Here is a 17,105-nt window from a genome sequence, read left to right as displayed (position 1 = left end):
AAAAAAAAAAAAAAAAAAAAAAAAACTAAAAAAACTCTTAAAAAACGATGCATGTATATGTGACAAAGAAAATTGCAAGTCCTCATAATTGCAGGATTATCAGCATTTAAGATAATGGAATGAAAGTTTTAATCAGTGGACTGCAAGGAACAATATATTATCATGAGCAAAATAACATCTGAGAAAAGGAGTAAATTTGCCAATTAAAAAAGAAGCAAATCTTAAATCTTTCTGAAAACATGCCCCTCCCCACCATAATACATAATCATGCCTTGAACCCCAGAACTGATGCAATAAACCTCAGAAGTGTAAAAGGCAAAGTGGAAATAGTTGGGGTTTAAACAGTGTCTAAAGGGGAATAACTACATATATTTTCTTCTATGCTGTACCGATTGCAGTCTATTTGTTCCAAGACTAAAGGAAAAGTATTTTAAGATCTCTCAATATTTTTTTTCATTTTTGAAACATAGGCAGCAAAGAATCCATCGGTGACCTGTCAGTATGATTGCAAACACAAGTGGCTGAAATGAAGTTCCTTTGAAGGATAGCTGGAGTAATGTTACTAGATAGGATGTGTAACTTGGCAATCAGGGAGTCTCTCCAGGTCAAACCACTGCCTCCTTACACAGTTCTGGTACCACAGGGTTTTAGCAATACTGAAAAACTGGAGTTTGTCATAACTTTTTTTTTTTTACACATCGAAGTAAAAACTGATAAACCAAACAACATCAATATAATGTGAGGACTCTCAGAAAAAAGGTGTTCTCATTCCATATCAATAGCTAATACAATTGTTTCCATCATTGAGTCTGAAATAGGGATTAATGTTGCTTGGTTAGCAAAGTATTAATTAGTACACTGCACACTAACCATTCCTTCTCAGAACTTAAGCCCTCTAGAATTCTTCACTCACCAATGTTCAAAATGAACATCAATCACAACTTTGCCCTAAGTTTGACAGTGTCTACAAAACAACAGCAGCAACATCGGTTTTAGCATCTACTTTTCTCAGCTCACATGGGTTGGACAGAATGTTTTAAGGTAAATCTTTTTGGCTAGATGCTCTTCCTGTCAGTAATCATCAACTGTTTCCAAGGTAATATTTCTCCATGGCCAAACATGTTTAGAAGACTGGAAATGAATTATGACAGTGACACTTATTTACAGCTATCACAGGATGTTATGGCAAGGAGAGACACACACAAAACTACCTTCTTTCAGTTTTCATCAATCAAATCCACTCACAAGGATTTGGTCAGCCTGGGGCTATAGTAGAAAACACTTGCCTAAGGTGTCAAATAGTTGAACTGAAACTGAAACCATATAGTTGGGAAGCAAACTTTTTGATCACATAACCATGCCTGTATCTATAACCATGACTAATAATGAAAAAAATTGAAGGAATTTTATCAAGCCTAACATTTACTGGTATTGAAGTACAAGACAAAATACAGCTGATTATGGAGTTAAAGAAAAATTACTTCTAAATCATCCAAGTCTGCAAAAGCAGGCAAAGCAAATATAGCCATGAAGAAAACTGCAAGTCCTCATAATTGCAGGATTATCAGCACAAGAGATAATGAAATAGGTTTAAATCATTGGACTGCAGAAAGAGAATTCCAAAAAATCAATTTTTCTGGTTAAAATATGAAGTTGCTACACAGCTTATCTTCACACACTCCAAATTTGTCATTTCACAAGACCCACAATTTTGAAATACAGGAATTCAGAGAATTAGCAAAATACATATTTTTTCATAACTAGATATATTAACCCTTTTGTTGTTACTATATTTGTTGAAATTTAGATTACAGGAAATTAGAGAACCAAGGGCATTCTAAGGGCTGTTGATAGCAGAAAAGTTAAGCTAAATTTTGAAACACTACATATGAAATTAAATAAGTACCAGACTTTAAACAATTTTTTAAAGTACTTGTGTGGGTGGGTGAGACAACTAAATCCCTTCACGGCAGTGCCCCAGTATGGCCACATGCAAATGACTGAAACAAATAAAATAATCTGGATATTCAGAACCTGATTCTGTATTGCAGGACCAGGACAGTCTCAGGTGAAACAGTACCATCTGATCAAGATTGTTCACATCCAGCTCAACCACATCATCCCATCATAATACTGCATAGCATTGAGGAAGTCTGTAGGACAACCAACCTGTGTATCCATAGGGATGTACCAGTTCTATTTAGCTTTCCAGTAATGCTTCATAAAACTTACACATCTCAAGCAACATCAGTGCTTGTGAGAAGACTAACAAATGTTTGTTTTTCTGACTCTCAGAAATAGGTTTTCTCATTCTACATCAATAGCTAATACAATTTTTTTCCATCATTGAGTCAGAAATAAGGAGTTATAACTTAAGTGATAATAGTTTTAGAGCTTGTTGAAAACAACACCTGATATTAAAAGCTATGCTATTCTCTGCAGTCACTGCCCAGGTTTCACTCCATTCAATAGGTGCCTTTCATCAAGGGAGAATCTATTGTTGCTACCAGAAGTTAGTAGCTAACTGATGTTTTTCATAAAATCTTACTGCATGTAAACACAAACACATATCACGAAACTACTAGTAACACATAAACAGTGAAATGACAGTTGGATACTGTTTCATACATGCAATGGTGTCTTTGAGGAAACCCAGATAAAAAAATCTTTGTTAAATTCCTGATTTATTAAAATTACATCTGTCTCTATTACCTTTCACTTGTTTTAGTCGTTTAACTGCAGCCATGCTGGGGCACCATCTTGAAAGGCTCTAGTCGAAAAAATCAGCCCCAGGACTTGGCTTTGGTCGGACTGAGGCTATTGTAGAAGACTCTTGACCAAGGCAACCAAATGGTTGGGAAGCAACCAAATGGTTGCAGTCACGCCTGCACCTATATACATATCCTAATTCCTTCCTTCACTGAACTAATACTGTCTCCACCTCTCAACATACCACAGTATTCTCAATCAAGAACATTTTTAGCAAAATAACTTAGTTATCATTCAGATAGTGTTAAATCGTGACTAAGATTTGGTGGAAGATTTTAATTCAGAACTTATGAAAATAAGACATTTGTACTACAGAGGTGGTTTTAGCCAGGCTGGTAACAAAAGGGTTAAGTCATGTATTCAACTCTTCGGCAAGACACCAGCTCCCTGTCCCTCTACCCTATTTCTTATCCCTAAATACCATACCCAACTCAGTTGAGAGGGTCTCGTCTTGTGAATACTCGGTAATCTCACCAGTACCAGAGTCACAAGACCAGCACTCAGTACAGACTGTGATATGGTTGGCATTAGGAAAGGCATCTAGCTACAGAAACCATGCTAAGGCAGATATTAGAACTTAAGACATTCCTCTTTTCAACCCATATCAGCATGGAAAAGGGGACATTGAATGACGGTGACAATACACACTCATTTAGTAAGGAACATGATTATAATATATTTGCATTTGTGATATGTGAAAACAAGTCAATAGGTCAACTCACAGTAATAGTGTATTTGCAAACACCAAGGGTATTCCAAAGTTTAATGGATTTATCACGGGAGCCGGATACAATCTGGCGATTGTCACTTGAAAATGAAACACTCAAAACATCTTTAGAATGGCCGACAAAGCTTCGTGTCATCATGGACCTGGATAAAAGAAATGTATAAATAATCAGGAAAGGAAATAACTCCAAGGAAAGAAAATACAATAATTTCTAAACTTGTTTTTTTCTTTTGGAGGCTGTAACAAGGGAATTTTATTGAAAGAGAAGAACACTAACCGCATCCATATACTGGTTCAATTTTTACTGTATCTTAAGAGGGTCATTATGCCAATAATAAACACACTGGTTGTTTCACTTATAATTATTAAGGTGGCAAGTTGGCAAAATGCTTTGAGGCATTTCATGTCTTTATGTTCTGAGTTCAAATTCTGCCATGGTCAACTTTGCCCTTCATCCTTTCAGGATTAACAAGTACCAGTCAAGTTAGGGGTGGGATCAACTACCCCGTCCCCATTAATTCCAGGCCTTGTGCTATAGTAGAAAGGATTATTATTATTAGCCAACTAGTTAACCACTTAACCATTCAACTAATCAATTTGTTTGATAATTTGGCTAAGTTTGTCAAAGCCCTTTCATTGCCATTCACAACATCGATGACATTAGGTAAATGGTTAATATTGACAGTGAAACAGAACCAGCATGTGTGAGCAGGTGTTCATAATTGTTGTCACAATTATAATTATTTAATGACTGCTTAGGGTTGATTTCATTTTACTATGTCGTGAATGACATGACAAAAGAATACATAATTTAGTAAATGTTTACATAAGACTACAGGTTTAAACAAATATTACATCTGATCAAATGAACACTGCACTGAAATTTTTTAATTCTTGTTTCAGTCATTAGACTGTGACCATGCTGGGGCACTTCCTTGAAGAAATTTAATCGAATGAATCAATCACAGTAGTACCAGTCTCTTTTGCCAAACCTGTTATGAGGATATAAACACACCAATACCAGTTGTCAAGCAGTGGTGGGGAACAGATACATACAAACACAACAGGCATCTTTCAGTTTCAGTCTACCAAATCCATTAACTTTAAGTCTGGTACATATTTTAAGGATAAACACGTATAGACTTTTTTCAGTTTCCATCTAGCAAATCCCTTCACAAGGTTTTGATCAACCCAGGGCAATAGTAGACACTTGCTCAGGAAGCTATGCAGTTGGACTGAACCCAGAACCATGTGATTGGGAAGCAAACTTCTTACCACAGCCACACCTGCTTGTATGTTCCATCTTTAACAAGTTTTCCACCAACTACCTTTAGAAAACAGGTCAAGTTATGAACATTAACAAGAGAAATATAAGTAAATCACTGAGCAAGGAAACTAAGAATGTTTTTCTTTTTGTATGGTCCAGTCTTCCCATCCCTGTAATTAATAAAACCATTTGCTGTTTTGAATCTACTTACTGATTAAGATCCCAGAGTCGCAGGGTTTTGTCCCAGGAACTCGAAAGAGCAAAATTTCCATCTGATGACATAACCACATCTGACACAAAATAGTTGTGTCCCTTCAGGGATTTCTTGGCATAACCATACTGATGCTGCTCATCTTTAGTCAACTGCCACAGAATTAGAGTTTTGTCTACAAAAAGAACAATTTCATTAAGTTTTAAGAATTTAATAGGATTACACTCACACTAGAACAATTAAAACAGTGCAATAAATTGCTTATAGTTTTACAATACACAAAATATTAAAAAAATTTTTTATACAATTCCTAATAATATACTTCATTATAAAAATATGGGACTTCAGTAAAATGGGAATCAAAGGGGTCTATAGGTTAAAAAAAAAAGGATGGTTGAGACGATTGATCTAAAACAATTGGTTACCCGGATTTCAAGGATGCAAGTGTGCAGAATATTATCGAAAAGGAATAGGGGGTTAAAAAAAACAGACTAAGTGAAATGAAGATTTATTTTCGTCTAGTGTACAAACTTCTTGCAGCAGAAGTTCGTAAGAGAGAATGGATATATGAAGACACAGGTCACCAATATTTTCCGAGGTCTTCCATTTTTTTTCATAAATCTTACACTTTATTTCTGAATTCTTCAAACGTAAAAGATAGAGATATACACCAACAAGTTATCAGAATTCAGGTGGTAGCAATTAAAGAAAGCACATCTGCAGGTTGTTCTTAAAATGAACGTCCACGTATAGCAAAGATTTGCTATCCTACCTCCACCATGATCTTGAATGTAATTTAAATTTACACCGAGCAAAGGGTACTTTCAGTAATAACAGTATATCCATAAAATCAACACGTAGTGAAAACGGTGAAGACTATGTTATACTCCGAGATGGCATTCATTGACACAAAATCCGGTGATTAAATGAAAGTGATGACACAAAATCGTCGCAATTGAAATGAGGGAAGTGAAAAAAATATGGGACGAGAAGTTCAAAATTTTTCAATGAAAATCGCGATCGTATAACTAGAGCAACTTGCTCTATTTAAATTATATATAAGACTGGCCTAAAAGTTAAATTCTGTTGGGTTTTACTCTTCAAACCTCTCAAAGATATATTAGAAACCTAAGCAAGATGTGAGGCACTGATTTCGAAGATGATTTCGGTACTATGCTTTACATGTATTTTATACTAAGTATTGATCGAAATAATTTCCATAGTTAACAAACATAATATACGTTGACGCCAGAAAAAATAAACATGAATCGCCAGAAAGAAGGAGAAAAGCGATTTAGTATAAGAACGTGTAAATATGCTGGTGGCATTTTTTCCATTTTAAGTTATACATGTGTACATCTTACCTCTTGAAGCAGAAACAATATTATCTTGATTAATTGGGTTAGTAGCGATTTGTGTAACCCATCCACCATGCCCCTTAAGGGTTCCACGTAAAGTCATCTGCTCAGTCATATTTGTTTTAGTTGTTTCCAATCAGGATTCCTAACGATTAAACTCGTAGAGAAAATAACCTGATCCACGCCAAATGGCTGCCAACAGGAAGAGACCTAAAAGGTGGAAGATTAATCTGACTTTCGCAACGAATAAATATTAACTTCCGGTTGAACAATATATTTTTGCTATTTTGACAATTAAGAAATATTTTTTACAAAGAAAAAAAAGTCATTTTAATATTTTACTGTGTTTATTTTAATAACATGAACGTTTTCAAATATTTATTTGCATTTGTTGCAGAATATTGTGCAGGCCAACTGTCATGGACACTGGTGCTCGTCTCAGGGAAGTTATACACATACTTGCACCTTTTGTTTTATTATACGTGTCCATATATAAGTAAATATAAAACAAAACTCATCATGCTATGTGTATTGAACGAGCTCGTATTTTCATTAGCCTTGTATTCAAATCTTGTGAATAGTATGAACTTATATTTACGATCTGATCAGTCTATGTACATTGACTACCTGTGATTTCCTGGACTTATTTATTTATCTTTCGTTCAAACGTTAGTTTTAAATTCTTAATGTCTAAAATTTTTAAACCTCAAATTATTGCAGTTTTATTAAGTTTTCTACAAAAAAAAAAACAAATTTATTATTCTGTTTGTTTACAGTTAAGTTTATCATACATTTTAAGCCATGGTTGACAGCCAGTGCACAGTTAAAGAATTAGATCAATGGATTAAACAGTTATATGAATGTAACCGACTCTCTGAGACTCAAGTGAAAACATTATGCGAAAAAGTAAATAACTTTTTAAACTTTCGTACGCACAATAACAATAATAATTTAGTTGTTTGTTGTTCTCCATCATCATACATAAAGGATATATAAAGCTAAAATCTCTAACAAAAAATAAGCTTTGAAAAAAATTAATCGAAGTTGGAGACTCGCGATGTAATTTTTTTTCTTTTTTTTTTGGCATTTCTTCGATAAAGGTAAAGGAATTATGAAAGTGTTCGGCAATTTCCGTAAAACATTTTTATTTCTTTAATTTTTTTTCGGCTGAATTGCTTATATTTATGTATTTTCGGTGTATGTATATTTGTGTGTGTGTATATATATATATATATATATATATATATATATATATATATATATTTGAAAAAAGAAAAAGAATGACTTCACTGGTAGTTCTAAACAGTTTAATTTATTATTTTTTATTAATATAAATTTTAGTTCATAGCTCTTGTCTCCATCGAGTGCTGTATATATACATACACATATATTTACGCAAATATACATTCCATAAAGGTAAGACGGATAAATACACAGAAAAAAAATACATAAACATAGCACTTACACGGGCGGAGGTAAAGAATACTCGCACCACCCGTTTTCGGCGTAACAAAAACCCTAACCCTAGCCCTGAACACCAAGTGTGCATATTCTTTACCTTCGCCTTTACACACAAAAAATACATAAACTGGAAAAAAATCAAAAACTTTCTTACGGAAATTGCCGAACTAACACTTTTATAATTTCTATAGCTTTTATCGAAAGAATACCTTTTTCGTTTTTAAATGGAAATATATATTTAAAAAATCAGTTTAACCTACACAAGTGGTTCGCTCTTTTCCTAACTTTATTTCGTCATAACTTTCAGAAAAATAGATATCTTAGATTATGTGGATTATGGTTATATCGGAATTTAATGTAGGAAAAAATAATTGGTGTGCGCTCACACGTACATATTGACACATCGCGTCGAAATTTCAAGTTTCATTTTTATATGTAAATATATGTGTGTGTGTTTGCGCCCACCAACTTTTTTTTCCATAATCGTAATCTACAGCGTCTGAAAGGTATTTGTAGAAAGTTTCATTAAAAAATATCCATTTTTCTGAAAGTTATGAGGAAACAAAGTCGAGGGAGCACACTCGTGCAGGTGTGTCAAAATATAGTTTATTGAAATACTGAAACGAAATCAAAAAATATTGTTTATAAATTTTATTTATTTACTTATTCACCTTTTTGAAAATATCTGATGACACTTAAAAACATTACATCTGATGATTTTATAAATGTCGTTTCTAATCAAACCTAAGTCGTCTAAATGCTTTTTCTTGTAATATATCATTTTAAAAGGAAAGTATTGCTGACTCATACATTATTACGTCTTTAAAAAAATAATAATAAAATTTTTAATTGAATACTTATAAGTTACGTAAACGTTTCTATTTCTTCATTATACTCGTAGTTTTGAAATGAAAGCATTCTTATCTCATTTTACTTTTATATCAATATTTTCTCCATTTTTGAGGAAATTACGCCGCGATTCTCCACATTTACCTTACCTACCAACTTCTTATGGGGATTTAAAATATAAGGATATATTTACATATATATTTATTAATTATATAATATATAAATTAGCGCAGACGAGGTTAATAGTCAGGGTTGCTTTGGAATCGGGTGCTTCCAGGTTCAAGATCACTGTGTGGTACCTTGGCCATGTGCCCTCTACTATTGTTTCAGATAAGTACCCGATCAGCAGAATTTGGTAAATAGGAATTGTTTAGAACACCTCCATCATATATATATATATATATATATATATATATATATATATATATATATATATATATATATATATATATATATATATAATATGTATATATGTTTGTGTGTGTGTATATATATATAGTCAAAATCAACTTTAATAAATGATGGATAACTTTCAGACTTCTGTGCTTTTGCATTAACTAACATCGGTTTTCACTTATAATATGCTTATTTGTTCAAATTTATCTCTAATCCTTAAATCAACTAAACAAAAGATACTTCCAAGAAATCAAACTAATAATTTCATTTTTGGTTACTCTTTTTATTTTTAACTAAATTAAATTTTTTATTACATATATGACATGTATGTATATGATACATATATAATACAAAGGGGGAAAAAAGCAGAAAAAAGGTGAAAGAAATGAAAGAAAAAAAGCATTGATGCAGCATCAAGTGCTCCAGTTGGTCACACACCACAAGGTTCAATGGAACCTCTTGAAGCAAGCAAGTATGCTCACTGCATTACTATGAGCAATGGCAAGGCCAAGGCATTGGAAGAGCCAAGCACCCTCTTGAGCATCACCTAACATTTTGGTGAGGTAAGCTGCCAATGATGACAAGAATTTTTCCATTAGTGGCCCTGTCCCTCCAAATACCACAGGTTAAAAGTGATAATTCACTGTCAGGTCCCGATACTTCAGGGTTTTCTTCTGTTCAGCTATGGAAGCAGTGACCTTCTCACTTACGACAGCATCCAGGATGTGTGAGGGAGCAAACAAGTCAAAGACTGTGGCGTCCCAGATGAGGCACCTACCTCTTACCCAGGGACAGCGGGTAAGCCATCACTTCTGGATAGTCCCGGCTCCAGAACTGAAGAGATATTAATTCGAGCCAGGGCCTGCTTAATGATTAAGTTTAGCTCAGTGTGATGAGCAAAGCGACCAGCATTTAGGCAGCAAGACAAACCGTGAAGACCTGTGGCATCGAGGGCCCTACCACAGCAATATCTCAGTCCCCTGCAGACGTCAACTCCCACTCTGAGTGTGATGGTAAGGCAGAGCTCATCAAGACTGAATAGACCCCCCAATGTTGGCCACAGGCAGGGCGTCAATTCAGTCCTCCAAGAATTTTGCACTAGCAGAAAGTAGGTGACAACTTCAAAATGGATCAGATTGACCAAGGAGAGAGTTGAAAGTGGTACCTGAATGCAGATTGTCTCATATTCTCTGCTTCAATCTATCCTCAGCACTTGGTACTGCATTGATGTTTTCTTTTTCCTTTTCTTTCTCTCCTTTTTGCTTTTTTTTTCTAAATGGTTTTTGTTTATTTTATTTTTGAAATGACTATATTAGGTTATGCTGGGATATTTTTTGTTTTATATATTGTACGATTACATGTAAGGATGCATAAAGCAATGTTCGAAGGTCATATATATATCAAATGTACAGAAAACAAAAGACAAAAACAGGTAAGGAAACAACAAGCAGGTGCATTAGTTTGATGCTCAGGAAGAATGGAAAAGTCTGATATTTTGAGCCTATGCTCTTCAACAGAAAGGGATGAGTGGAAAAAAATGGAGAGAGACAGGTAAAAAATGTGTTGGGCTTAACAGTTTAACATAATGAAATGTATATATATATATATATGTATATATAAATTATTTGAAGTGACGCAAGTGGTTGGCCTCATAGGATGTTTATCCATGATTCTTTTAGGAAGTGCACTCTTTCCCACATCTCAGGTTTGTATAGAGATGATGGCTTGGCAGTGTCACAAAACATGATCACCCTTATCATTTTTCTCTCGACCTAACATTAGACAGGTAAGTATCACCCTTATGAGAAGCCAAATGAAGAGACTGTACACATCTATCAGAATGCAATAATCCTCAACTAAATTAGAAACAGACATAAGAAGGTGTGGAAAATTAGTGACTAGGCAGCACTCTGTCTTAACAAACAATGGCTTCAGCGAGAATTTAGTCTTTGTGAAGAAACCTCCATTCGTCTTGCATCTGAGGAAAACCAAGATGTGGAAAGTAATTTGATTTAATCTACTTATAGTTTTAAAGATACTAGGAATTTTCTATGCCTTGTACTGCACCACAAAAATACTACATCCATACATACAGGCTTTTCCTTTACAGGTCCCAGTACCATATAAAATGCACTTGTACCAGAGCTGCGTATATGCACCTATGCCAGTGGCATATAAAAAGCACCCGGTACACTCTGTAAAGTGGTTGATGTTAGAAAAGGCATGCAGCCATAGAAATCATGTCACAGCTCCTATCAAACCATCCAACCCATGCCAACATAGAAAGCAGACATTAAATTATGATGATGCTGAGTTTAGCTGTTTTCGCCTGGCTAACACCAATTCCAGCATTAAATACATCAGCATTCATCCCCACTCAGCAACTTCTTAAATTGAGCCAATCAACTGCTAAGGGGATATTTTCCTTTCCATGGCCACAAGACTACGCTCCCTCCTCTAGATGGTACTAACAAAAAATAAATGAGCCTCGGTATGTCATAAGCAACACACATAGTTTTTTAGGTCCAAGGTCAGTGAGAATTCTACTTTCCAGTTTCATTTAGAAGCTTAGAGATCAGTGACCTGGCTTCTCCACTATAAACTGATACTTGTACTTGCAGCAGTGTTCACCTGGGCTAGGTTGAGCCAGTTCCAACCAGTGAGTTATGTCCAGAGTTTCAGTAGGAGTACAAATTCACATGTGGTCCCTGATTCGCATGCATATACTCTTTTGGATAGTATGATCTGTAGCAGCTCTTGCCATCATCTGTTGACCCTTGCAGCTCTTCCTGCTACCAGTTGTCAACCTTGATAGAGAATTCACTGATTATCAGAGCAGACGTAGCCTAGGTTTCTATAAACTGATAGGGCCCCCATCTATACTCCAGGGAACTTCGTAATTGCTGGCTCTGCCTGTCTGAGAAAATTTATGCCCTGAAAGCAGTACTTCTCAGGAAAAAAAATCTAAAGCAATCTCAACTTGTCACTAATCAGTTTTTGTCTTAGTCAAGTGCCAACTAATTGACTCAGAAAATAAGGCAATAAAAAAAATCAAGGAGTTAATTTCTTTACTAATGAAGGTTAATCTTTAAAAAAATCAAGGAGTTAATTTCTTTACTAATGAAGGTTAATCTTAGTTGAGTTGCTTCCCATAGATTATAGTATTGCCTTCACAATGTAATAAAATTTAGCAACAATTTTCATCATGTCGTCTGATTCATTGAATATGAAACAAGATCTCTGCAAGTCTTCATTGCTGGTCTCTCATTTATTAACCCATTTATGACAGGAATCAGAGATATCCACTCAAAATTTCATTAACTGTGGAAAGCAGTTTATATGTGCTAATCTATTTTTGTTGAGGAATGTCATGATTAAAGCTATTATACTTTTGAGACAGGACAAGTTTATTGAGGCTACATGACTTACAGAAAATACCATATTGGAATAACCATGAACATTTATTTCATAGTGAAAGAGTTAAATACACATGGTCTATCACAAAAATGAACTAGACAGTTTTGAAACAATGGATATTGCTTTACTTATTTTTCTATATATCACACTTGTCTCCTTCAAATATTTCCATCCACTGTTGAAGCACAGAGATGACTGCATGGTTAAGAAGTTTGCTTCCCCAACAACATAGTTTTGGGTTCAATCTCACTGCATTATACCTTGGGCAAGTGTCTTCTACTATAGCCCCCAGACAAACCAAAGCAAGCTTTGTGAGAGACAGAAACTGAAATAAGCCCATCATGTGTGTGTATATATATATATATCATTGTTGTCATTGAACATCTGTCTTCCATGCTGACATAGGTTGGATGGTTTGACAGGAATTGGCATGGTTTTTACAGCTGGATGTCTTTCTAATGCCAACCACTTTACAGAGTGTAGTGGGTGCTTTTTACGTGGCACTAGCACTGGTGAGATCTGTCTATATATATGTGTGTGTGAGTATGCATATATCTCCTTGATTTGATTAAATTCTTCATTATTTTCAAAACAAACTGAAATGATGGCAGTGTATTTCAACAGAAGTAGGGTTATGAAGGAGTTAACAATTTTGCTCAGCTGCCTGGATTTTAACAACCAGTTTGCTAAAATATCCCAAATTAGCAAAAATGTTGAAGAAACACAATTGTTTGGACCTTACCCATCAAGTGAAGGTGGCAGGGAAGACACATGCTGTAGTAGAAGACACACGCTCAAGGTGCCATGTCATGTGACTGAACCCAGAACCATGTGGTTGGGAAGCAAGCTTCTTACCACACATCCACATTTATGCCTAAAACAATGTAAAATCCTTTTCAAATTTCAAAAAAATTATAAGCAAAAGTTGTAAAGGAAGAACAGAACTCTGAAAAAGCATAAAACACTATTATACAAATATTTTTCATGATAATTCAAATAAAATTGAAAAGCAATGAATGTTTCTGACAACCCAATAGATTGTATTTGTGGTGCCGTGTTAGCATGCATTCTAACCCCAGCCCTAACTCTTACTTTAACCCTAACCTTAAACCCTAGCCCTATACCCTAACCCTTCACTTTAAACCCTAAACTCTAACCCAGATCAGATTATCTTACAGTGTTAGCTATGGAAACTGCAGTAGACTGCATGGTAAAGTAGCAGTATATCTGTAAAGTTTGTGTTTGTAGAGCTGTTTCTGTGCTTGAAAACTAACTTCTCCAGATTTTGGTTTGGGTGTCTGCGCATGAATGTCTCCTTCTATCCATTGTGTCTTTTATTCAGAAATGGTATCTCCAGAATTACATTATTCACTGAAAATTTCTTTTTTTTTTATGATGGTAAGGTGTGAACTGAGGCAGATTTGGTTGCCATTTCTAGCTGGTCATAATGCCTCCCTCATCAGCTCAAGTGCACGCATGTGTATGTGTGTGTGTTCATTTGTTTTAATACACACAAGCCATTAGTTAGACATTCACCATGAACCAAAACCATCAGCTAGTTTTCATTCCCAGCCTTAGCTATTTCATTTCATTTATTTTGCTAATGGCCTGTTAATGTCCATTAATCTCATATTACCCATTTTCCTTCTCCTGGAAATATCACATTTCATGTTACTATTGGTCATATCTACTGCTAGTAGTATACACCATCTCAGAACAATATTACAATCATAGCAAGTTGTGCCAGGAAATGGATCAATTTTTACTAACATCATCATCATCCGTCTTCTACACTAGCATGGGTGGGACGGTACCACAAGAGCCAGCCAGGCCTAAGCCTACAGCAGACTTCTGTGACTGTTTTGGCATCTATTTTCAGGAACTCTGTATGTTTTTTTTTTTCCTCTCACTTGTACACTTGGCTTCAATCACCTGCAGTGGTGTTTGTACTTGGAACGTATCATATAACCATTCTATCAGTTCCTCCATTTTCTTTGGTTTGTTTTCAACGAATCTGTTTTTCAGTTGGTGCCTGTGTCTCTTTTATATGCCTTTTCTATTTTTTACCCAATACATCATTTTACCTACGCATTTGGTAATTACGCCATCTTATCTGATAAAATAAGTACTAGGCTTACGAAGAATAAGTCTGGGGGTTGATTTGTTCAACTAAAGGCGGTGCTTCAGCATGGCCACAGTCAAAAGACTGAAACAAGTAAAGGAAGAATATATATATATATATATATAGGAGAATTTACGAAAAAAGCAACAGATGAAGACAGGTAGTGTACACAACAAATGGATGTATTAGTTTAACACTCGGGAATAGAGAAAGTCTTTGACGTTTCGAGCCTACGCTCTTCAACTGAAAGGAACACAGAAAGAAATAAGGAGAGAAGCAAGGAGAAAAAAAATATAAATGTAGTGGTCAGCGATCTATCATGGTGAATGTATGTATATATGTATATATATATAGATATATATATATATATATGCATATCATATATATATATATATATATATATATACACATACATACATACATATATATACACACATGCATAAATATATATATATATGTGCATACTGTGTGTACTGTTTTTTATACTTGTTTGTCACTATTAAGACAACAGCAATGTTAGTTTGTTTGTGTCCCTGTAACCTAGCTGTTTGGCAAAAAGACACTGACAGAATAAAGCACCAGAATTAAAGTAAGTACTGAAATAGATTTGATTGTGACTGTATCCTTTACGGCAGCACCCCAGCATGGCCACAGTCAAAAGGCTTAAACAAATAAAAGAATAACAGAATATATCCATTGTTCTTCCTGCTTTTTTCGGCTTCTCTCTGCAACTACACCAATCACTACTGTATTTTGCCTTTGTTTAGATTCAATCCTACACATATTTATATAGTATTTAACACATAAAAAGCATCCACTCCACACTGTAAAGTGGTTGACATTTGGAGGACATCCAGCTGTAAAATATCATGCTAAAACAAGACAGTGAAGCCAGGTGCTGTCTTCTGCCTAGTCAGCCCTTGTCAAACCATCCAGGCGACAGCAACAATTCTAACTGCAAACTCATCTCTACTTGACACACTGCGAATGACTCAAAAATATCCTCAAACTTCAAGTGCTTCCTTTCATGTTTGTTTTTTTCTCTACCAACTCAACCAAACTAACGACCAGGATGCTTCTTGTCACATTGTTTTGTTATTTCCCCAGAAAAACAACACTATTTCACAGAATTTCTTTATAACTTCTGGCCCAGCTATTCTTGCCAGCCTTTAAGAAAAAGGTCCTGACGTTTGTTTGCTTGTCCTCTTGCATATCTTTCTTTTATCATTTATCTTCCACTTGTTTCAGTCTTTAGACTGTGGCCATGCTGGGGCACTACCTTGAGGGGTTTACTCAAACAAATTGGCCCCAGAACTTATTACTCTTTGTAAAGTTTAGTACTTATTTTACTGTTCTCCTTTCAGAACCTCTCTGTTACAGGGATGTAAACAAACCAACTTTGGTTGTCAAGTGGTAGTAGGGGACAAGCACAAACACAAAGAAAAACACATACACATGTATATGATGGACTTCTTTCAGTTTCTGTTTGCCAAACTCACTTGCAAGGCTTTTGTTAGACCAGGGCTATAGTAGACTGCACCTGCCCATGGTGTCATGCAGTGGGACTGAACCCAAAACCATGTGGTTGGGAAGCAAACTTCTTAACCATGCAGCCATGTCTGTGTGTGTGTCTATATATATATTTAATGATGATCACACACACAAACACACAGGTAGATAGATTGATAATGATGCACACACATGTGGTGAAGGGTGCTCAGATGCATAGTAATCAGAATATAAAACCAGAATGGAAAATGTTGAGGTTCTTCAACATGAAGAATCTTTCTTTGAATGAATAGCAAATTGTGTTGCTTGACACATGTATGGAGTGTAATCCTACATGGTAATGAGACATAGGGTGCCACTGATGTTATCCAAAGGAAAGGCAAAAGCTGATACAACTGGAGCAATGTGAAATGAGGTGTCTTGCTCAAGAATACAACACACAGCCAGGTCCAGGAATTGAACTCACAACCTCGCAATTGTAAGCCCAATACTCTAACCACTAAGCCATGCACCTTCACCAATTGCATTGGTATGGATGTATAATATGTAAGAATGATAACAGATGGGTGAAGAAGTGTTGAGATATCCAAATGAAAGGAACCTGTGCAAGAGGAAGACGAAGGAAGATGTAAGCTGAATTAGAAACGGTAATCTCAGAATGTTGAATCTTACAAAAGGAGAAAACGATGTAACAAATAGTGAAATGCTGTGTTGGAAAAGAACTATCCAACCCATGCTAGCATGAGAAAACAGATGTAAAAAAATGATGATGAGTGTATATAGATATGACGGACTCTCCTGTCAAAGATAACATATCGGCATTCAGCTTTTTGCTGAACAACTTGCACTAAAGATTTGTTTGTAATGGATCAAATGTTTGTGCCACACACACATATATATATATATATATATATATATATATATATGCACTCACATGTATGTATATATGAATGAATAAATTATTTGCCATGTTGTTACTTGTTTAATAAATATTGTTAATTTAGTATTGTTTGTCACAG

General features: G+C 35.1%; 2 protein-coding genes across 2 annotated transcripts in view; one reads left to right on the top strand and one right to left on the bottom strand.

Moving 5' to 3' along the window:
• The window catches only part of LOC106882015 (guanine nucleotide-binding protein subunit beta-like protein), an 8,405-nt gene extending 1,847 nt beyond the window's left edge, over positions 1–6,558 (bottom strand). Inside the window, exons 1-3 of the mRNA XM_014932565.2 lie at positions 6,339–6,558; positions 4,975–5,149; positions 3,492–3,639 (exon numbers count right to left, since the gene is read on the bottom strand). Of these exons, the coding sequence (XP_014788051.1) occupies positions 3,492–3,639; positions 4,975–5,149; positions 6,339–6,447 (432 nt within the window). The 5' untranslated portion in view covers positions 6,448–6,558. The remainder of the gene's footprint in view (positions 1–3,491; positions 3,640–4,974; positions 5,150–6,338) is intronic.
• Positions 6,559–6,720: 162 nt separating this feature from the next.
• LOC106882003 (serine/threonine-protein phosphatase PP2A) overlaps positions 6,721–17,105 on the top strand; it is a 20,211-nt gene continuing 9,826 nt past the window's right edge. Inside the window, exons 1-2 of the mRNA XM_052975420.1 lie at positions 6,721–7,000; positions 7,109–7,238. Coding sequence (XP_052831380.1) covers positions 7,134–7,238 — 105 coding nt within the window. The 5' untranslated portion in view covers positions 6,721–7,000; positions 7,109–7,133. The remainder of the gene's footprint in view (positions 7,001–7,108; positions 7,239–17,105) is intronic.

This window comes from Octopus bimaculoides, chromosome 21, assembly GCF_001194135.2.
Source record: "Octopus bimaculoides isolate UCB-OBI-ISO-001 chromosome 21, ASM119413v2, whole genome shotgun sequence".
NCBI lineage: Eukaryota > Metazoa > Mollusca > Cephalopoda > Octopoda > Octopodidae > Octopus > Octopus bimaculoides.
The sequence above is the reverse complement of the archived record's forward strand: the minus strand, read 5'-3'. Positions and strand labels throughout refer to the sequence as shown.